A 16,506-nucleotide genomic window follows, 5' to 3' on the forward strand; every position below is an offset into this window, starting at 1 on the left:
GACAACATATAAAGACATGTGCCACTAGACATGAAAGCAAAACCTAGTTTCCTTACTGATTTGATTAGAAACAATCTAAACAGCCCAACCACAAAGCAATAAAACGACACAAGCAAGTTCAGGTGCTGATCGATGCCATGCTTGCCCAAAGCAGCAATGCAAACACTCGCTTTCCCTAAGCTTCATTCCAAAATAATGACCAGAACAAGGCAGTTGCTTATGACATTTCCATATCTGCACCATGAAAAGTAGTAGCCTGATGGCACACAGCAATTGTGTCTCACCATCCATCCATTGCCTGCAACAAGCCACACTGGGCAACACCTAAGAAACACCCAAAAGCAGGTGCATAATGTTAGAGCAAAGTGAAAGCAACAGATATCACCAACATGCTTCCGACACTGCTAGTACTAAAATTATAAAATGTGCAAGCAGCAAGAACAGGGGCGCTCTCATACTTCACTACAAGCCCATTCAGAGATGCAGAATGAACCTGTACGGCATCCACCAATCACAAAAACTACCGTTCGCTTGGTCTGAAGAAACGCGCCCAATGCTAGGTTCTCGTGAAGTGCACCCCGACATGGTTTTGACATACAAATACCGATTTCATTCCGAAACCGGCACCCCGGAATCATGTTAACGACTAATAAGCTCTTTCATGACACATCGAGGTACTGACCGACTGTGCCGCGTCCAAAACACCACGAGTGTAGCGTAAAGCACAGGAACCAGAGAAAAATAGACAGATCGACAACAAAAAGTGCAGCTGTGAGAGGCGCGTCCCGCCCACGTCAGTACTTGTCAGACCGATGCGCAAGCAAGCCGACACATCTTCCCGTGCCGCCGCTTCCAGAGACCACATCCGCCCTGAGAATAAGCTCCGCATTCCGCAGAATATAAAAAGGAGAAGAAAAGGAAGAGAGAAGCGCACGTCTCGCGCAACCGCCTCAAAGTTGCCGCGGAAATGTGATTTTTTTTTTTCTCGTTTTAGAAGGAAGCAAAATAAACGACCAAAATACAGGGCCGCGGAGCTCTCAAACAAAACTGAGTATGCGAACAGTGCCGATTTCAAGAGACAGATAACACAAACTACACACACTTACGCACGGTTGTAGGGATGCTGCTTACTGGCGGCGGGAGCGGTGTTGGAAGCAAGTGATCCGTGCAGTTACGCGATGCGACACGGCGGTCTATACTTAGAAATGCGACCGCTTCGCAGAGCCCTGCGCTGCTGTCAACGCTTGTTCGCTGCCCATACAGGTCGACGGCACAATCAAGCTTGACCTGCTGGCCACAGTAATTAGCTCAACACCGCCGACAACGACCACGCAAATTCTCACTCGGCAAAGCGCCGAGGAGAAAAAAATATCAGGCCGCAGGTGACGATAATTTAGCTCTCTCGGGAGACGAACAGCTGAGCATATCACAGAAATTTATTTCGAACGATATTGGGCACGTGCGAAGCGCCTCACGGGCTCTCACCGCAGGGACTGAGTCACACGAGCGAGCACGGTCAATGCGTTCCTTATAAAGCCAGAGCACAAGTAAAACGCCGCTAAATACTATTACGAGCTGCCGTGCGCACAGCAAAGAGAACCAATCGGCACCGTCTCTGCGCATAAAATTACAATTTCGAAACAACACTCAAGTGCACAGACAACGAAAAACATCCAGCAGCGGTTACGCGATCGAACACCGACTGCATCGAGACTTTTCTCCTCGAAACACAAGACGAAGGCTGCCAAATCGCGAGTACTGGAACCTTTGGCATCGCTTACCTGCCTGAGGTCTAAATCATCAGAGCGTAGCGTTGGAGGATACTGCTCTCAGAATCAGATGCAAAGCCAAAATTGCTGATGCCAAGCTTAGCCCTAAATTTCCACTGCGGGCATCAACAACACCGACCGAATCACCGAATCCGCTACCATCCGCTACTTCCCTATTTTACTGGGTCACGTGAGCATGTACGAACCAATCAAAAATTTCTAAAGAACTCAGTGTTGCTACTTGTTGGTGAAAGAAAGCGCGTGAATCTTTTTCCAACGAAAAATTATTTTAGCCACAATTTTCGGAAAGTTTCAACTTCACTTTATAAAAGTTATTTTGTTTAAATAATACTCATTGTTTTGCACATTTTGTCCGAAGATGCACTATGTATTCAACAACATTTAGTAGTTGAATAAAGATATAGCGCAAAAGAGACGAGCACGAGAGGGAGACACGACAAAGACGAACGCTCCCGTGCTCGTCTCTTTTTCGCTACATCTTTATTCAAGTATGTGCCACCAACTAGCCCAGCAAGAAGTTTTGTTGAACACTTAAGTAGCCTCCACGAAGTCAACCAAGCCAACCACGTGAAGCCAATTTAGGTTCGAGCCAGTTTGAGCCGTAAACGTGACTGTCGAAGTTTGAGCACGGCGGCGCGGACTTGCGGATCTACGCTGTTTGTAGTAGTACTTGTGGAATACCTGTTGCAAGGCATCTTAGTGACGTTAAAGAGCCCCCAAATCGCAAGTAATGAAAATCGCTGTTGAAGGCTGTGCGCATGGAGAACTTGACAAGATTTATGAGACTATCAAAGGCTTAGAAAACCAGTACCAGTTCACAGTACGTAAGAACTTTGTGGGCTCTCTTGCACTGGAGAGCGTGAATGTTTGGTGCTGTCGTTCCAGGTAGACTTGCTGATCATCTGTGGGGACTTCCAAGCAGTCAGGAATGCGTCCGACATGGAATGTATGGCTGTTCCTAAGAAATATCAAGAGATGAAAGATTTTCACAAGTAATTCATTCCTTCTGTATGCCGTGAAATTCAGTGTAAATTATGAACGCTTGTGTTAGCGTTTCTGTATCTGTGTAATCAGAATAACACGGGCCCTCTGAAGGTTACGCATTATGTTGATTTGCCAGCATTTACTGCGCGAAATACCCCTTTGGCTAATCGGAGTGCATGATCAGGTTGATACGAAAAAAGACAATGCATGACAAACCCCATCTGTTCCGCATTCTGTTCTCTATTTTGACGCTTTCATGTGTGACCAATCCCCCTCGTAGGTATGTGCCATTCTCCAAGGGCACAACGACACTGAGGCAACACCTGACGCTGTAACGGCGTATGAGGATTTTTAGCTTTTATTTTTATTCTTGTTTTCATGGAATCCTTTTTTTTTTTCTGTTCTTTCTGTGAAGAATTTTCACTGTGCGGTTAATCCCCGCGGATGTGTGCGATTTGAACAAGGGCACAGCAAGCTGCCACTGCTGTTGCTTCAGTGAAATTTCGTGTCTTACACATTTTAACCGTAACGACAGTCATTTTAAGGCCCCCAGAGCATAAATGTCGGTCTTCGCACTAAGCAAGGTTTATACACGTAGCCCTTGTGTCTTCGCGTGTATTGATATTGAAGTTTCTTTTTAATTCTCCAGCCAAAGCACAAACAGCCTAGCCATGATTTGGAGAAAAGCGTGAACCAGTGCTAGTAGTCAACGCGTGTGATACTGTGCTGGGTCCAAGAGCTGAAACTTATAAGATGAATAGGACATACACCAATTTCAGCTGCGATCATTGCTTATGCTTGCAAGAGGGAAAAAACATTTTAGTGGCACTCAAGACCAATGTCTACCGCTCCTGTAAATTTTGCATCTTAGACATTTTACTTTCATCTTAATTGTATGTTCATCATATGAATGTTCCTAGGTACTACTCTGGAGAGAAGAAAGCTCCACTATTGACCATAGTAATTGGTGGAAACCATGAGGCTTCCAACTATATGGCCGAGTTGGCATATGGGGGTTGGCTGTGTGAAAACATCTACTACATGGGTGAGGAAGTTTAAAGCTTCTGTTTTCGTGCGCATTTAAAATGGTCTTGCATGCTTATTAAAATCTGTGTTCTGAAATGCTGCATATTTTAGTTTTACAGCACTTGGAATAAGGTAATGGTGCAGCCATGGGCACAAGAGCATATGATAAATTCATGTAAAAGCACTGTTCACATTCAAATTCCCAGTTTCTCCTCGAGCAGCAAATACCATTTCTTGATTTTTAACTGCGCACAATCAGGGGCCGGTTCGTGAAGCATTGCAGGAGAGGTGAAGATGGCTCTGTCCTGTCTCGTAGCACAGTGTCCTGTCTTAATACTCTTTCCTTCACCAGTGATGAAAGCATTGCAAAAGGCATCTTTGCAATTGCCTGATTACTACTTGGCAGCAATCATGGTGACAGGCAAACATTTGTATATGTGTACAGTCATGGGGAATATAGGGCACGCTTTGCCGTTCTCGTTCTTTCTTTTCATCCAACAGATGAAATAGGGAAGTTTGCTGTGCTTATGTGCAATTGCATGCTGGGCACTTGCTTGCATGAGTATTGAACACTGCTCAATTTCTGGCAGACAACGCAGCAGAAGAGTTTGATCACTGAAATGCGCTACATATTATTCTGGCCGCGACTTTACACGCTTGCGTTGAATTACCATTAACCCACAAGTGCCCTGATCAAGACTTCCGCATATGTTCATTTTATTGTAATAAATTGCAGCAATGTCAAAAAGCATACAAAAGATTAATTAGGCATCAAGGAATAGTAAATGCTTGCAGTAAAAAGAATTGGCATGTTTTTGGTTTGATTTTTTCTTCACATAAAGCAGTGAACGTACTGCACTGAACACACATCCAGTCTATACCAAGTCTGCTCAGTTCTTCAAAATTAATTCACCATGTAGCCAGCATACGTTGTAGGCGCATGGTAATCCTCAAATTTTGGTGGACTTAAGAGCAAAGTGGTGGGGCCAAGTTCCACTTTGGAGGTGAATGACTTGACAAACACGAATTGGCAAAGCTCACCCTGGCCTTAACAGCTTCCATAAATGGGACTGTTACCAGCATTACTTCTAAATTTCGTATCAGCATTCATGGTGCTGGCAAGTATTGCAAGGCCACTGAAGTGCGATATGCCCAAGTCCAACTACCTACAAACACGTGGTATCCAAACAGCTTAAGACCTGTTCCTTTGGGTACATTTCTGTAGTTATTTCTGGCTGAAGGATAACATGGGGCTCACCTGGCCTGAGGTGGAAATCATGTGGAGAGTACAAAGACTTGTTTTCTTTTTCAGGTTATGCAAGTGTTGTCAACATTAACGGTATAAGGATAGCAGGTATCTCTGGAATATATAAGGGTCATGACTATCTAAAAGGTAGGCATTTCAGTACAATGTTGCTACCTCAATTATAGAGCTGCATTCTTTTTGCAGGCCACTTTGAAGTTCCACCGTACAATGATTCCACAAAACGAAGTGCTTACCATTTACGAAACTTGGAGGTCTTCAGAATGAAACAGGTAGGATAACAGACAGCGTGCTTACAGTTCATACACGCTTCAGAATTATGAGAGGGCACAAGCACTGGATGTGTAGTTTATTAGGTAGCGTTATAGCTTGCACATTTTTAAATGTGACCTTTCTGGTCAACATTTTGCCATTTCGACATTTCCTTGTGCCACCATGGAATTAATATGCTACTCTTTCTAAGAAGGCATGTCAATGGCTTGCTTTTTGAAACTGTTCTCATGGCAGACCTTTACTGCAACATTGATACACCTGTTGAAACCTGTCTAAATGTAGCGCTCTTCACTGTGTTTCTGAAAATTAGCTATTGCTTAAAAAAACAAAATTTTTCTTGTAGCTGGCAGATCCTGTTGACATAGTAATTTCGCATGACTGGCCACGTGGAATCTACAACTACGGGAACACTGCAAAGCTGCTGCGGCAAAAGAAATATTTTACTGCTGAAGTTCACAGCAATACTCTCGGCTGTCGTCCAACTGAGGGCTTGCTGGAACAACTGAAGCCGAAATACTGGTTTGCAGCACATCTGCATTGCAAATTTGCCGCAGTAGTCAACCACCAGGCGAGTCTCAGTCTCCTTTCGATTAATGATTTTCAACATTAATGTGCATATCTTATGAACCAGGATGGGATGTGCACGAAGTTCTTGGCCCTGGACAAGTGCCTGCCCAGAAGAGACTTTCTTCAAGTAAGAGTCATTGCAAAAAACATTGCCTGTTCTCCATCCTAAACTTCTTGGCAATGGGATGGAAGTTGCAGGTGCTATGTGAAAGCTTCCATATCTGTGTGCCTGGCTTGCAAGCGAGAACAGCACACTTGTCTTGAAAGTCATCTCAAGTCATCGATATGCGCTAATAGTTTCCACTCCACCGCCAGCAAGTTGTGAGATTGTTTATAGACCTTTATTTCCATTCATAAACAAACTTGGGAGGTGATAGTAGGGACTCCCCAAAACACTTTTGGCGAATGAACTTGTGGAATCATCTGCGTGATGTTTAAGTGGTGCCAGTGCAGATGCAGCAGTATTTGTGGTCTCTTCTTCTTGTAGCCGCTGCGGTGGCTCAGTGGTTACGGCGCTCGGCTGCTGGCCCGAAAGACGCGGGTTCGATCCCGGCCGCGGCGGTCGAATTTCGATGGAGGTGAAATTCTAGAGGCCCGTGTACTGTGCGATGTCAGTGCACGTTAAAGAACCCCAGGTGGTCGAAATTTCCGGAGACCTTCACTACGGCGTCCTTCATAGCCTGAGTCGCTTTGGGACGTTAAACCCCCATAAACCAAACCATCTTCTTCTTGCACTCATTACCTGCATACTGTGCAAATTGCTACAGTGAACTAGACGCACCAACTAGCGGGGAAGCAGTTCTCACTTTTACGGAGAAAGTCAAATTCCTGCCTTTGGCACTGGTCATCACTGTAACCTTGTAGGTCATCATAACTCTGCATTCAGGGAACATGTGCTGCAAGGTAAACTTTTTTGTTTCATTGTACTCAGTACCCTAATTCATCAAAGCCCACCGCCAAAACTACAGCAACCATCTGGACACAAGAAATATAGGAACATAAAACAGTCTGGCATTGGCAGCCATGTTTTAATGCGAAAGCATTATATGTCCCATTAGCACAAAAGCCATCATCCGTCACCATCCATGGCACAAATTCCTCAGTGACATCACCGTGCGCTTGGATTATGCCGGCAGTAGATTGTAAGACAGTGACATTTGCAGGAAAGAAAAATAAAAAATTCTTCCAAAGGTGTGGGGAATTGAACCAAAGACGTTCAGATGCCAAGGCGAGCATGCAACCCATAAGTCACAAAGCCATGTTACTTTTTGGTGAATGAAGGTGAACCTAGGGTATGCAGTTCCTCACGACTGTATGCTAATGAGTAGGTGAGTCATTAGAAGGGAAGGAATCTTTAATGAACTTCACAGCAGAGCTCACAATGAGACGACGATGCTTTCGCATTCAAAGCAAGTAACAGTCAAGTGTTCTGCGTAATTTTCTTCTTACCGAAATAGATGCCACTTGCATGCACGTGGTTGTGTGTTTGACTGAGAAGGGAATGCAGCTCACATTCTTAACCACCATTTCAGGTGCTGCTTTGTTATTCAGATTCAGACTAACATTTTTCCTCATAAATTGATTATCCAGGCCTTAAAATGCTATAGACTAACAGGTATTTTTTGTATGCATGTACAAAATTTTTTACCAAATGCCACAGTGGCAAAAAGTTCCAACATTGCTATGCCAGGATTTGAAATAAACACCTGGGGGATGATGGACTCACTCTGTAAGGAAGATGTGCATTACGCTCAAAATTCATAAGGAAAAGAAATTGATGCTACAGAAAAATCTCGTTACAAGAGACGCAGTTACAGGAGACACTCGGTTATAAGACATTTGAAAGTGATTTGGTTGGTTTTCCTATGTTCACCATGTTAAAAACATCATATACAAGAGACATGGTTGCAAGACATGCTCGGTTACTAAAGGCAACTTTTTTAGATTCCTGGAGTAAATTCTTCATGGTTTAGAAGAGCCACAACCCAGATAAGCTCATGCAACACAGCCGACGTAGTACCAACTCTTACGCACTGCACTTTTCATTCCCTTGGCTCGATGCTGTTCCATTTCACAGCTGGGTGTCACACATTACATGGTTGCAGTTATTGTCTCACTGCACCGAAATTCCATCATTCTGTTTCTATAATTGCAGTTGCGCTCCTGTACCGACTGTTGAGTTGAATTTACGTAAGGTTGGATTTTCGTCCCAGCTTCCGCGATGCCGATTGCTTTGTATGCTGGTAGTCAAATCGGTCGGACTCCGAAGCTGTCGCCATGTTTACATGGGACAGTTCTGTTCAATGATTTATCTGCTATAGTTTCGCATCAGACACAAACTCACTGTGTTTAAACGCACTTATATCCTGACGTGCAATAAACTGATCTAGTCCAGCTCCTCAGTGTTTTTGGAATTTTTGGTTACAAGAGACATCTTTCTCGGGTCCCTTGAGTGTCTCTTGTAACGAGATTTTACTGCATTACTTGTGGCAAAACTTATTTGTATGTAAATGGCAGCTGATGAGCTACCAAGCTCACTGTTTTCTGAAATATTATTTGCTGCATTTGCAACATAAAGGTTGCTAAATCCATCTGAAACAAAGAAATCAGGATTAATCGGGCCAGTGGAACATTTGCAGTTGCCTTTTCAAAGCAAATCAGAAAACAAAAAGAGCTCTCTGGACACACATATTTTGTACAAATGCCCTCTCCAGTAAGCACACTGCTATGCCTACTATGCTGTGCTCTGCTGGATTGCAGTGTTGGCAAAGTATGAAGTGGTTTGTCAAAAAGGTAAAAGGTATTGTTTAAGTCTCCCTGAATTGTTTTCACGCTTCCAAACTGTTGCAGACGCTGGACATGCCAACCTCAAGTGACGAGCCTCCAAGACTTACTTACGACTTAGAGTGGCTCTGTGTACTGCAGCTAACAGACCATTTGCTGCGTGTTGACTCTCAGAATCACTATATGCCTGGACCGGGATGCGGCCAGCGGTAAACAGTTAATTTACTAAACATTTGTATGCATCCTTGTAGTGAAATTTCTGCAGCTGAAATTTGTTCTGTTTTCTGTTCTCACTTAGGTGGCAGTTCACACCTACAAAGGAAGAAAAGGAGAAGCTGGCAGCTACCCTCAACAATGACTTGCTTGTGCCTTTCAATTTTGAGCGCACTGCTCCTGTGTATGTGCCAGGATCAGAACGTTGTCCAGGCCAAGTGAAGCCCTATATCAATCCCCAAACCAAAACCTTTTGCAAACGATTTGGACTTCGAGACCCATTAGCTGAGGCTCTGAACCCTCAACAGCAGTCATCACCACTGGGTATTTCTGGCTTTTTGGGAAATGAAGATGTGACAAGCACTACAATGTCATCATCGCTGAATGAATCTGAAAACCTGAGCCACCAGCCAAGCCCAGACACAGATGACGAGTCAGTGCCCTTGCATGAGATGAGTGCAGAAGAACGGCAAAAGGTGCACACATCAGAATTTGGCAGTCCTGTTTGCTTGGCAGAAGATAAGAAAGAGCTCTTCCCAGAGTTAACAGAAAGGACTGAGGATGTGAAGCCAAAGACATCTCCTTTGTCTTCTGGGAGAGTAATGAAGAGAAGAAATCAGTCTATATACACAGAGACTGAAGAGGAAGACAACTGAACATATGTGCACTGTTTTCAAGGCTGTATTTACACATTCATGAGTAAACAGTGAACAAGTCAGAACAAACGAAATTTCTTGTAAAAAAAAGGCCTTACTGGTATCAGTACTTTCTCCTTCATGGCTGTAACTGGCTGTTGAAACTGAAAAAGACATGAGCAGCCGTGGACTTCCGCCATAAGGCCTTAAAACTGTTTCTCTCCGGCCAAAGCTGATGGCCGCAATCACCTACAAATCACAGAAATGTAAAAGCTGCAATAAAAGATCGATGAGATTAAACACAGATATTAGAGACAACTCCAACCACACAAAGCATAAAATATATTACAAATTGTCATGTGCCAAGGCTGGTATAGCGTTATTTGTATTTTGCACCATGATCAGGACAAAATGAGTACCCCAAATTTCCAAGTCACCGTGCCCATTGCCAAGACGACAGAAGAAACACTTCAAGTTTCACATTTAAGAAAGATGTACCTCGTGGGGAACCTGCTATGTTGGAGCGAGTTTTGTAATTTTACTGCCTCAAGAAGCATGCAGATTATACAAAGCCAAGATGAAAAGTGCTCTACATAACAGGTTTTGGCATCAGCTGTTCATTGCCGGCTGGCAGCACGAGCAGTAAGGATATAGCGCCATTCTTTCCAGTCAAAAGCATTTACAAGGCTATACTATCAGGTTTTTGTTAATGGCAAAACTTATATTGGCCTACAGCTTCATTCGGTGAAATTGGCATACCTCGTTATAGCGAGCAGGTAAAAAATCGTAAAATAGTTCAATGTAGCCGCAATTTGTAATATAAAGTTACACCAGGAATGCCCGCAATAACGGCGCAATTTATTCGGTGAAGGGACAGCAATTCAGGCGATCCCTGCTAGAGAAACGGAGAGATGTTCCCTCTGGTTTTGGAGAAGTTTCAAAGGCACTCGCGGCTATTCTGAAGGCCGAAAAAAACCGAGCGCCAGTAATGTTGGCTTCCCTGCACAGCACCACAGACGCAGGTTGAAGGAGGCTCTGAAACACCTTCCGAGGAGAGCACATCAAATCGCCCAATCACTGCACTGTGTTGTCTGTCATGAACACAGGAGGCAAGCATTACACTTCTACTCACAGCTGACAACCCACAATCACGCGTGAAAGTTTGCGAGCCCTTCCCGGCAACTTTTTCATGTCACCTCCGCCCCTCGGTGGTGAGGCCGGCAAAGGAGCGCCGACCCTCCAGCGTGTGCGAAGTGACGAGAGGAGAGGGAAAAGCGCGAAGACACTGAAATTCAAATTTTGACTTCAGATAACTCAGCTTCTACAAAGCGGATTAAAAAAAATTCTTGCTGAACAATATTCGTGAAGCGGCGTGCTTTACACCCCATGCGTATCGAAACTATATTCAGAGCCCCTTTAAGCGCCGCCTACTGTCGCTTCCCTGCATCACAGGCGTGTTGCATGGGAAGCGGTATTTCAGAGTGAAAGCAGCTGCCGGCATCAGCTCATTATTGTTGCTGCAAGCTTACAACCACTTGCGTTGCGGCTTCCAGGGCGCTGTTGACGGATGCCAGAGGCGTGAACGCGTGCTAACTGCCGGTCTGGAACCCTACTCGCCGCTGCTGGCGAGATATAAGTGCAAACTTTGGCGCAAACCACCACTTGTGCAACCACCTCTAGCACAAACCACCAGTCACTTGTGCAGTGTGGCAAAGCCTGCCGTCCTAACAGCGTTTGGCACTGGGAAGTTCGATACATCCATTTCAAGGCCAGCTGCGTTCGGTATATAAAGTAGAAATTGCATGCGTTTGTCATAAATATTTATGAAGAGTTTAGTATAGCCAATAATTCGTAATATCAGTGTTTGTTATGTAGAGGCTTGACTATAACCAACCGGGCAAGCGAAATAGGCATTCAGTTATTTAGAATGTCTGGCATATTTGATTTCGTATCTGGAACTGCCTGGCAGAATCACATCTGCTCATGCGAGCTTAACACAGACACGTGCAAGGTGCATCCACAATCTTAATCTGTGTTGCAACGTGCTAAACATTAAACATGCAATACCAGTTGTCAACATTTATTCACCCAAATGTGAGAAAACTAGCCATTTAAGTTCAGGTAAACATGACATATTCTCCTTGCCCACACTGGTGCATGTGGCCGGAACCACCGGGTTGCTGAGGGGTCGGAGGCTACTTCTACGTAAAAGACACTTTCAGTTTGATTTCTGATACAGTGGCACCATTCATCTGCAAAAACAGGTCAACTCGTTTCAGAATGCCCACACATCAAGTCAACCCCATGACATGATTTTTAATACTAGGAATGTCCTAATGCAATGTTGGCAGTTGCTCAGGTGAACAGTTTACTGTACCGCAAAATTCTGGTTTGACTACACATTATTTTTCTCTCCTCTTGTCCCTGAGCAGTGAATTATCACTAATGACTACAGTGCCTCAACTATACAGCTTTCAAAAGTACTCATTCACAGCCATGAGAAAAATGGTATACATTCACTCACCTCATTAAATGCCTTTTCTGCTGATTCCATCATCTCAAAGGTCAGAAACACAACTGCACAACAAATTCCATGGTCATGATACATGTAATTGCCATGACAAGAGCATCATTTTATTGTGTACAGTTGCACACAGTCCTATACAAATGTGTCGCAGTAGGTATTAAGTGATTTGCCTTGCACTGCAACACCATTTGTGCCACAAAATGTTTAATTTACTCTCGGGACCAAGAAATCACTGTTACAAAATGCAAATACAGCTCATAGAAGCTCTGAATATACAGTATTAGTCTTGGCATTTTTAAAGCGAGTGCTGTCATAGATGTCAACAACAATATCACAAGGCAGCATGCAGGATGCGCGGGGTTCGATACCCAGTGCCACAGGGTACCCACCGGTGATACAATGGGTACAAGCCTTCCCTTGGCCTGGTGCTCAGCTTATTGGGGGTGAAATGCCTAGAAAATGGGTCTCTGACCCTGCCTTGAGTAGGCGAAAATTCCTTGTGTTATGGTTCCCTTTGACCAAAGCTGCCTTTGTGCCATGAAAATTAGTCATCATCATCAATATCACTGGGCAAACAATTCCAATCTTGTGAGTTTCATGTAGCAAAAGACGGCAAGCTTTTCGTACTGCAAGTTCGTGCGCCAATATGATAGGGGTGAGTGATGCAGTCGAAAAGCGTAATGAGGACAATGAAAGTTCATGCACTGCTGGACCAAAATACAGATTTATGCAGAAAAACGCTGATGACAGATGTTAAATTGGCATTTGCAGTTGTAAAGGTAGAGTTGTTTTGTTCCAATTCAAACGAAGCAATTACTTTGTCTCTGTTAAGGTCCTGTACTGCAGTACCGTACCTTTATCTTGAACAAGTGTTTTGTACAGTAATAGCATTACAGATTGAGCAGCCGAAAAGTTCGGGCTTGCATAACCTGCCGTCTAGTTCAAATTTTTTATTACCTACCCAGTGAGGACACCAGGTTAAATTAGACACTATGTCAAGACAGTAATTTGAGACAAAAATGCTAATAGAGGATCATTAAAACATAATAAGTAAACACGTTCGCTTGCTCTTAATATCTAATTTTATTAACCAATTACGGCAGAACTGCAATTACAAAGAACTTAGGTCCTTTGTCAACATCATTACCAGTAACTATTTCCCAGAAGATTATGCAAGAGTGAGCCAGGAGGTTGTCAATGTAACTAAGCAAAATTGAAAGAGCTAGAGCAGATCCTTGTGGGGAACAGAAATGCAGTGGACTGTGCTAGAAGGTATGGTCATTAGCAGGGGCAGGTATGCAACACCAACTGCTTCAAACTGTGCCACTTTACTAAGCTTGCTGTGTGCTGCTACTAACCCAATGATGATGATAATGGGTTTTTATGGTGCAAGTGCATCTATGCTCAAAGAGCGCCATGACTCGAGGTAGTTTTGTCTTCTCAAGGTGGGGTCAGAGACCCATTTCCCAAGCATTTTACCCTAAATTAGCCGAGCACCAGACCAGGGCAAAGCTTGTACCCATTGTATCATTGGTGGGTACACGGCAGCACTGGGGATCGAATTCCACACCTCCCGCATGTGAGCCGGATGCTCAACCACTTGGCCACCGCTGTGGCTCCAAACAAATCGCGTTTGTGGTATAGCACCAACGCTGTTCACACCCCTTTAAGCTGAACGCCAAGGGTTCAGCTTAAATAAGGGCGAGCTATGGAAACAAAAATGATAGGTGTAATGTTAAGAGACCGGAAGCAGGCAGAGTGGGTGAGAGAACAAATGTGGATTAATGACATCCTAGTCGAAATCAAGAGGAAGAAGTGGGCTTGGACAGGGCATGTAATGTGAAGGCAAGATAACAGCTGTCCTTAAGGGCAACGGAGTGGATTCCAAAAGAAGGCCAGCATAGCAGGGGGCTGCAGAAAGTTAGGCGGGCAGATGAGATAAAGAAGTGTGCCAGAATACGGTGGCCGCAGCTGGCAAAGGAAAGAGTTAATTGGAGAGACATGGGAGAGGCCTCTGCCCTGCCGTGAGCGTAGTGAGGCTGATGATGATAATGACAAGCGCTGTGCCAATAGACGCACTTCCAACAACCAATACATGTCAGCCTACACACAGTAGCAGTGACTACTGCTAATGCTAGGAGCATGACTCATGCAATCATTTGCTTTATGCTACGAAAAGGTTGACAGCACACCGGCTGGATTTAGACAACCTAGGATTCTTTAATGCATGTTGACATCACTTAGCATGTGGGCACCTTTAGTGTTTCGCCTACTTTTCCACATGCTGTTAGTTAATGCAGTGATGTTCGAAGTGAACATTATGCAACACCCTTCTTATTCACTGCACCTTTCTTAATGTTATGCATGCCCCTTCTGGATAACTATTGGTCATCCCAGATTTTCAGCTTTGCCTCCCATTGTGGCTACATTTCTTCAGTTCCAGTTCTAGGAGGTATGCGTCGACTTATATTTGGAGTCAACTTTTGGGGCGGTGGGGTGAAGCAAGGGATATGATTTAGGGGCTCAACTTATATTCAAAGTTGACTTATACCTAGCAGTACATGGTATTTGGGTGCAAACGTAAAGGCTTGCATTGCAAAACTTTTTTTTATGCTACTATATGCTACTGTTGTAGACAGTGGCAAGTATGGTAATATTAGTAACTACCACTTCTTAATGTGGGCAAAGCAGTTTTGTAAACAGGAGCTTTCATGTTTACATTTACTGGATCAATGCCATGGTGCTAGCAATGTTTTCTGGAAGGTAGTTATCACAACGTACAGTCTGTTAAAAATTGCATTAAAAGCAACGTCAGTAGAAGGCACACAAAAACCACACAGTGCAGACTTCCAACACTTCCGTTCAAAAGCAAAACAAGGTATATTGTTTACAAGCACCACAACTACCAATTACAATCATCGGCATTATCAAACAACAGCATGAGACACATTGTAGTTACATAATAAATATCTACCAGCGCTGGGATAAGTCATCGCTAAAAAATTAAAAAATTGGTGATCCTATATGCAATATGTAGGATGCTCTACAGTGATAGCTATGTGAACTTCTTTGAGGACCCACTGTTCAAATAATGTTCACGCACATTCTAGGACGAATTAGAGATGCTGCCAGCAGCATTCTTTAAATCTGTCTCGGCCAAGCATTTAGGGCAACATTTGCCTGCTTTTCCTCTCCAGCCTTGAAGACATAAGTACCGCCCCCTTCTCGCAATTATACTTGCATTGCGTTCCAGATTCTTAAGATTGCGGGCTCTCAAATTATCCAATTATACCAAACAGTTGCAGGATGCAGTTGATCTATTCAAATACTGAGCAGTTAGGCATACCTTACGTATACCTGCGACGATGGCCAAGTGGTTTAAGGCATATCAGCACTGGTTCCGCTCTGGCATGGGCTCAAATCCCATTCAGAATACATAGACATCTTTGCCTGGTATATTACAGCGCACATTTTCCTTCTGTGTCCCCTGAAAACACATGGCCTCACCGTAATAGTGTGGCCAGCTGCTGCACATTCTGAGTCTCCATACTGCAACTGTATATTATGGCACATAATTCTTGCCGCTTTTTTATTTTGCTGTTTCATACCATAATTGCACATGCCTGTTCCCAAGAGTAGGCCAATTCTCTTCTTGTTTGGTGTTTCTTGCCATGAATTGCTATGAGGCGCTTTGGTTTTCCCATTCAGACAGCCAATGTATATGCCTTAGAGTTAGGCCATATAGCTACTGCTATAAAAAGGCAGAACCAGAAAACAAAACAAAAAACCGAGGGGTGAATGCACACATCCAATAGAAACCTTTACAATTGCACTTTGTCGAAGTTGTAAATCGTGGACATGCCGGGACTAAAATTGCCACATGAGCAAATGCAAAAAAAAAAGCCTAGGTGAGGGCAAAACAAGGCTAAAAGTATGATTAGGCAGTTAAACAATAGGGAAGCCCAAAGAGGTCTTCAAAATCGTAATATTTAATATTTTAACCTTCTCCAGTAATTACTATTTCGAGGCGATGGTGTCTCAACGCGCCGGCCATTTTCGGCAACAGAAATGACGTGGCATTCAGATTGGGCGCTGCCTTTCTGATTGGTTGGATGTGTCTACCTAGCTGAAATAGCCCATTGGTTCCCATTAGAATTCTAACTGGTATTAAGTGGGACCAATTGTAGTTACCGAGTTCCAACTGGCCGCAGCTTGTCCAACTGGATAAATCCAATTGGTTCTTCAGATTCCAATTGTACATTCCAATGGATTATAGAGGTTCCAGATGGTCGGTGTCCTAGTAAAAAATTGGTCTTAGTTAATTGTGTCATTTCAAGCAATTGGAGCCTCCAACTCCACATGGAATGCCTTGAGCATAATGCTTAAGGAATTCCATATGGAGTTGGAGCTTCCATTTGCTTGAAAGAATACAACTGTGAATTT

At 43.7% G+C, this 16,506-nt stretch overlaps 2 protein-coding genes across 7 annotated transcripts in view; one reads left to right on the forward strand and one right to left on the reverse strand.

Moving 5' to 3' along the window:
- The window catches only part of Pkn (serine/threonine-protein kinase N), a 101,757-nt gene extending 99,805 nt beyond the window's left edge, over positions 1 to 1,952 (reverse strand). For 3 of the 6 annotated variants that reach the window (XM_077647620.1, XM_077647619.1, XM_077647618.1), the window contains exon 1: positions 1,782 to 1,920. The gene's annotated coding sequence lies outside the window, so the exon portion shown is untranslated. Of the gene's footprint in view, positions 1 to 1,781 lie in introns of all 6 variants that reach the window. The other 3 variants (XM_077647622.1, XM_077647624.1, XM_077647621.1) reach the window with 3 other exon arrangements.
- Positions 1,953 to 2,371: 419 nt separating this feature from the next.
- Positions 2,372 to 9,691, forward strand: ldbr (lariat debranching enzyme). The gene is made up of 9 exons (XM_077647625.1): positions 2,372 to 2,610; positions 2,676 to 2,782; positions 3,695 to 3,819; positions 5,113 to 5,193; positions 5,251 to 5,336; positions 5,681 to 5,905; positions 5,969 to 6,031; positions 8,755 to 8,897; positions 8,987 to 9,691. Exons 1-9 carry the CDS (start codon positions 2,521 to 2,523, stop codon positions 9,555 to 9,557), a joined length of 1,491 nt encoding a protein of 496 aa, XP_077503751.1. The 5' UTR covers positions 2,372 to 2,520; the 3' UTR covers positions 9,558 to 9,691.
- The last annotated feature ends 6,815 nt before the right edge of the window (positions 9,692 to 16,506 follow it).

This window comes from Amblyomma americanum, chromosome 1 (assembly GCF_052857255.1).
Source record: "Amblyomma americanum isolate KBUSLIRL-KWMA chromosome 1, ASM5285725v1, whole genome shotgun sequence".
In the NCBI taxonomy this organism is placed as follows: Eukaryota; Metazoa; Arthropoda; class Arachnida; order Ixodida; family Ixodidae; genus Amblyomma; species Amblyomma americanum.

Bases quoted from the DNA above. Each gene is read 5' to 3' on its own strand.
- ldbr (XM_077647625.1), top strand. From the start codon at position 2,521: ATGAAAATCGCTGTTGAAGGCTGTGCGCATGGAGAACTTGACAAGATT. The intron at 5,337-5,680 runs GTAGGATAACAG...TTTTTCTTGTAG, and splicing joins AGGTCTTCAGAATGAAACAG to CTGGCAGATCCTGTTGACAT. The intron at 5,906-5,968 runs GCGAGTCTCAGT...CTTATGAACCAG, and splicing joins CCGCAGTAGTCAACCACCAG to GATGGGATGTGCACGAAGTT.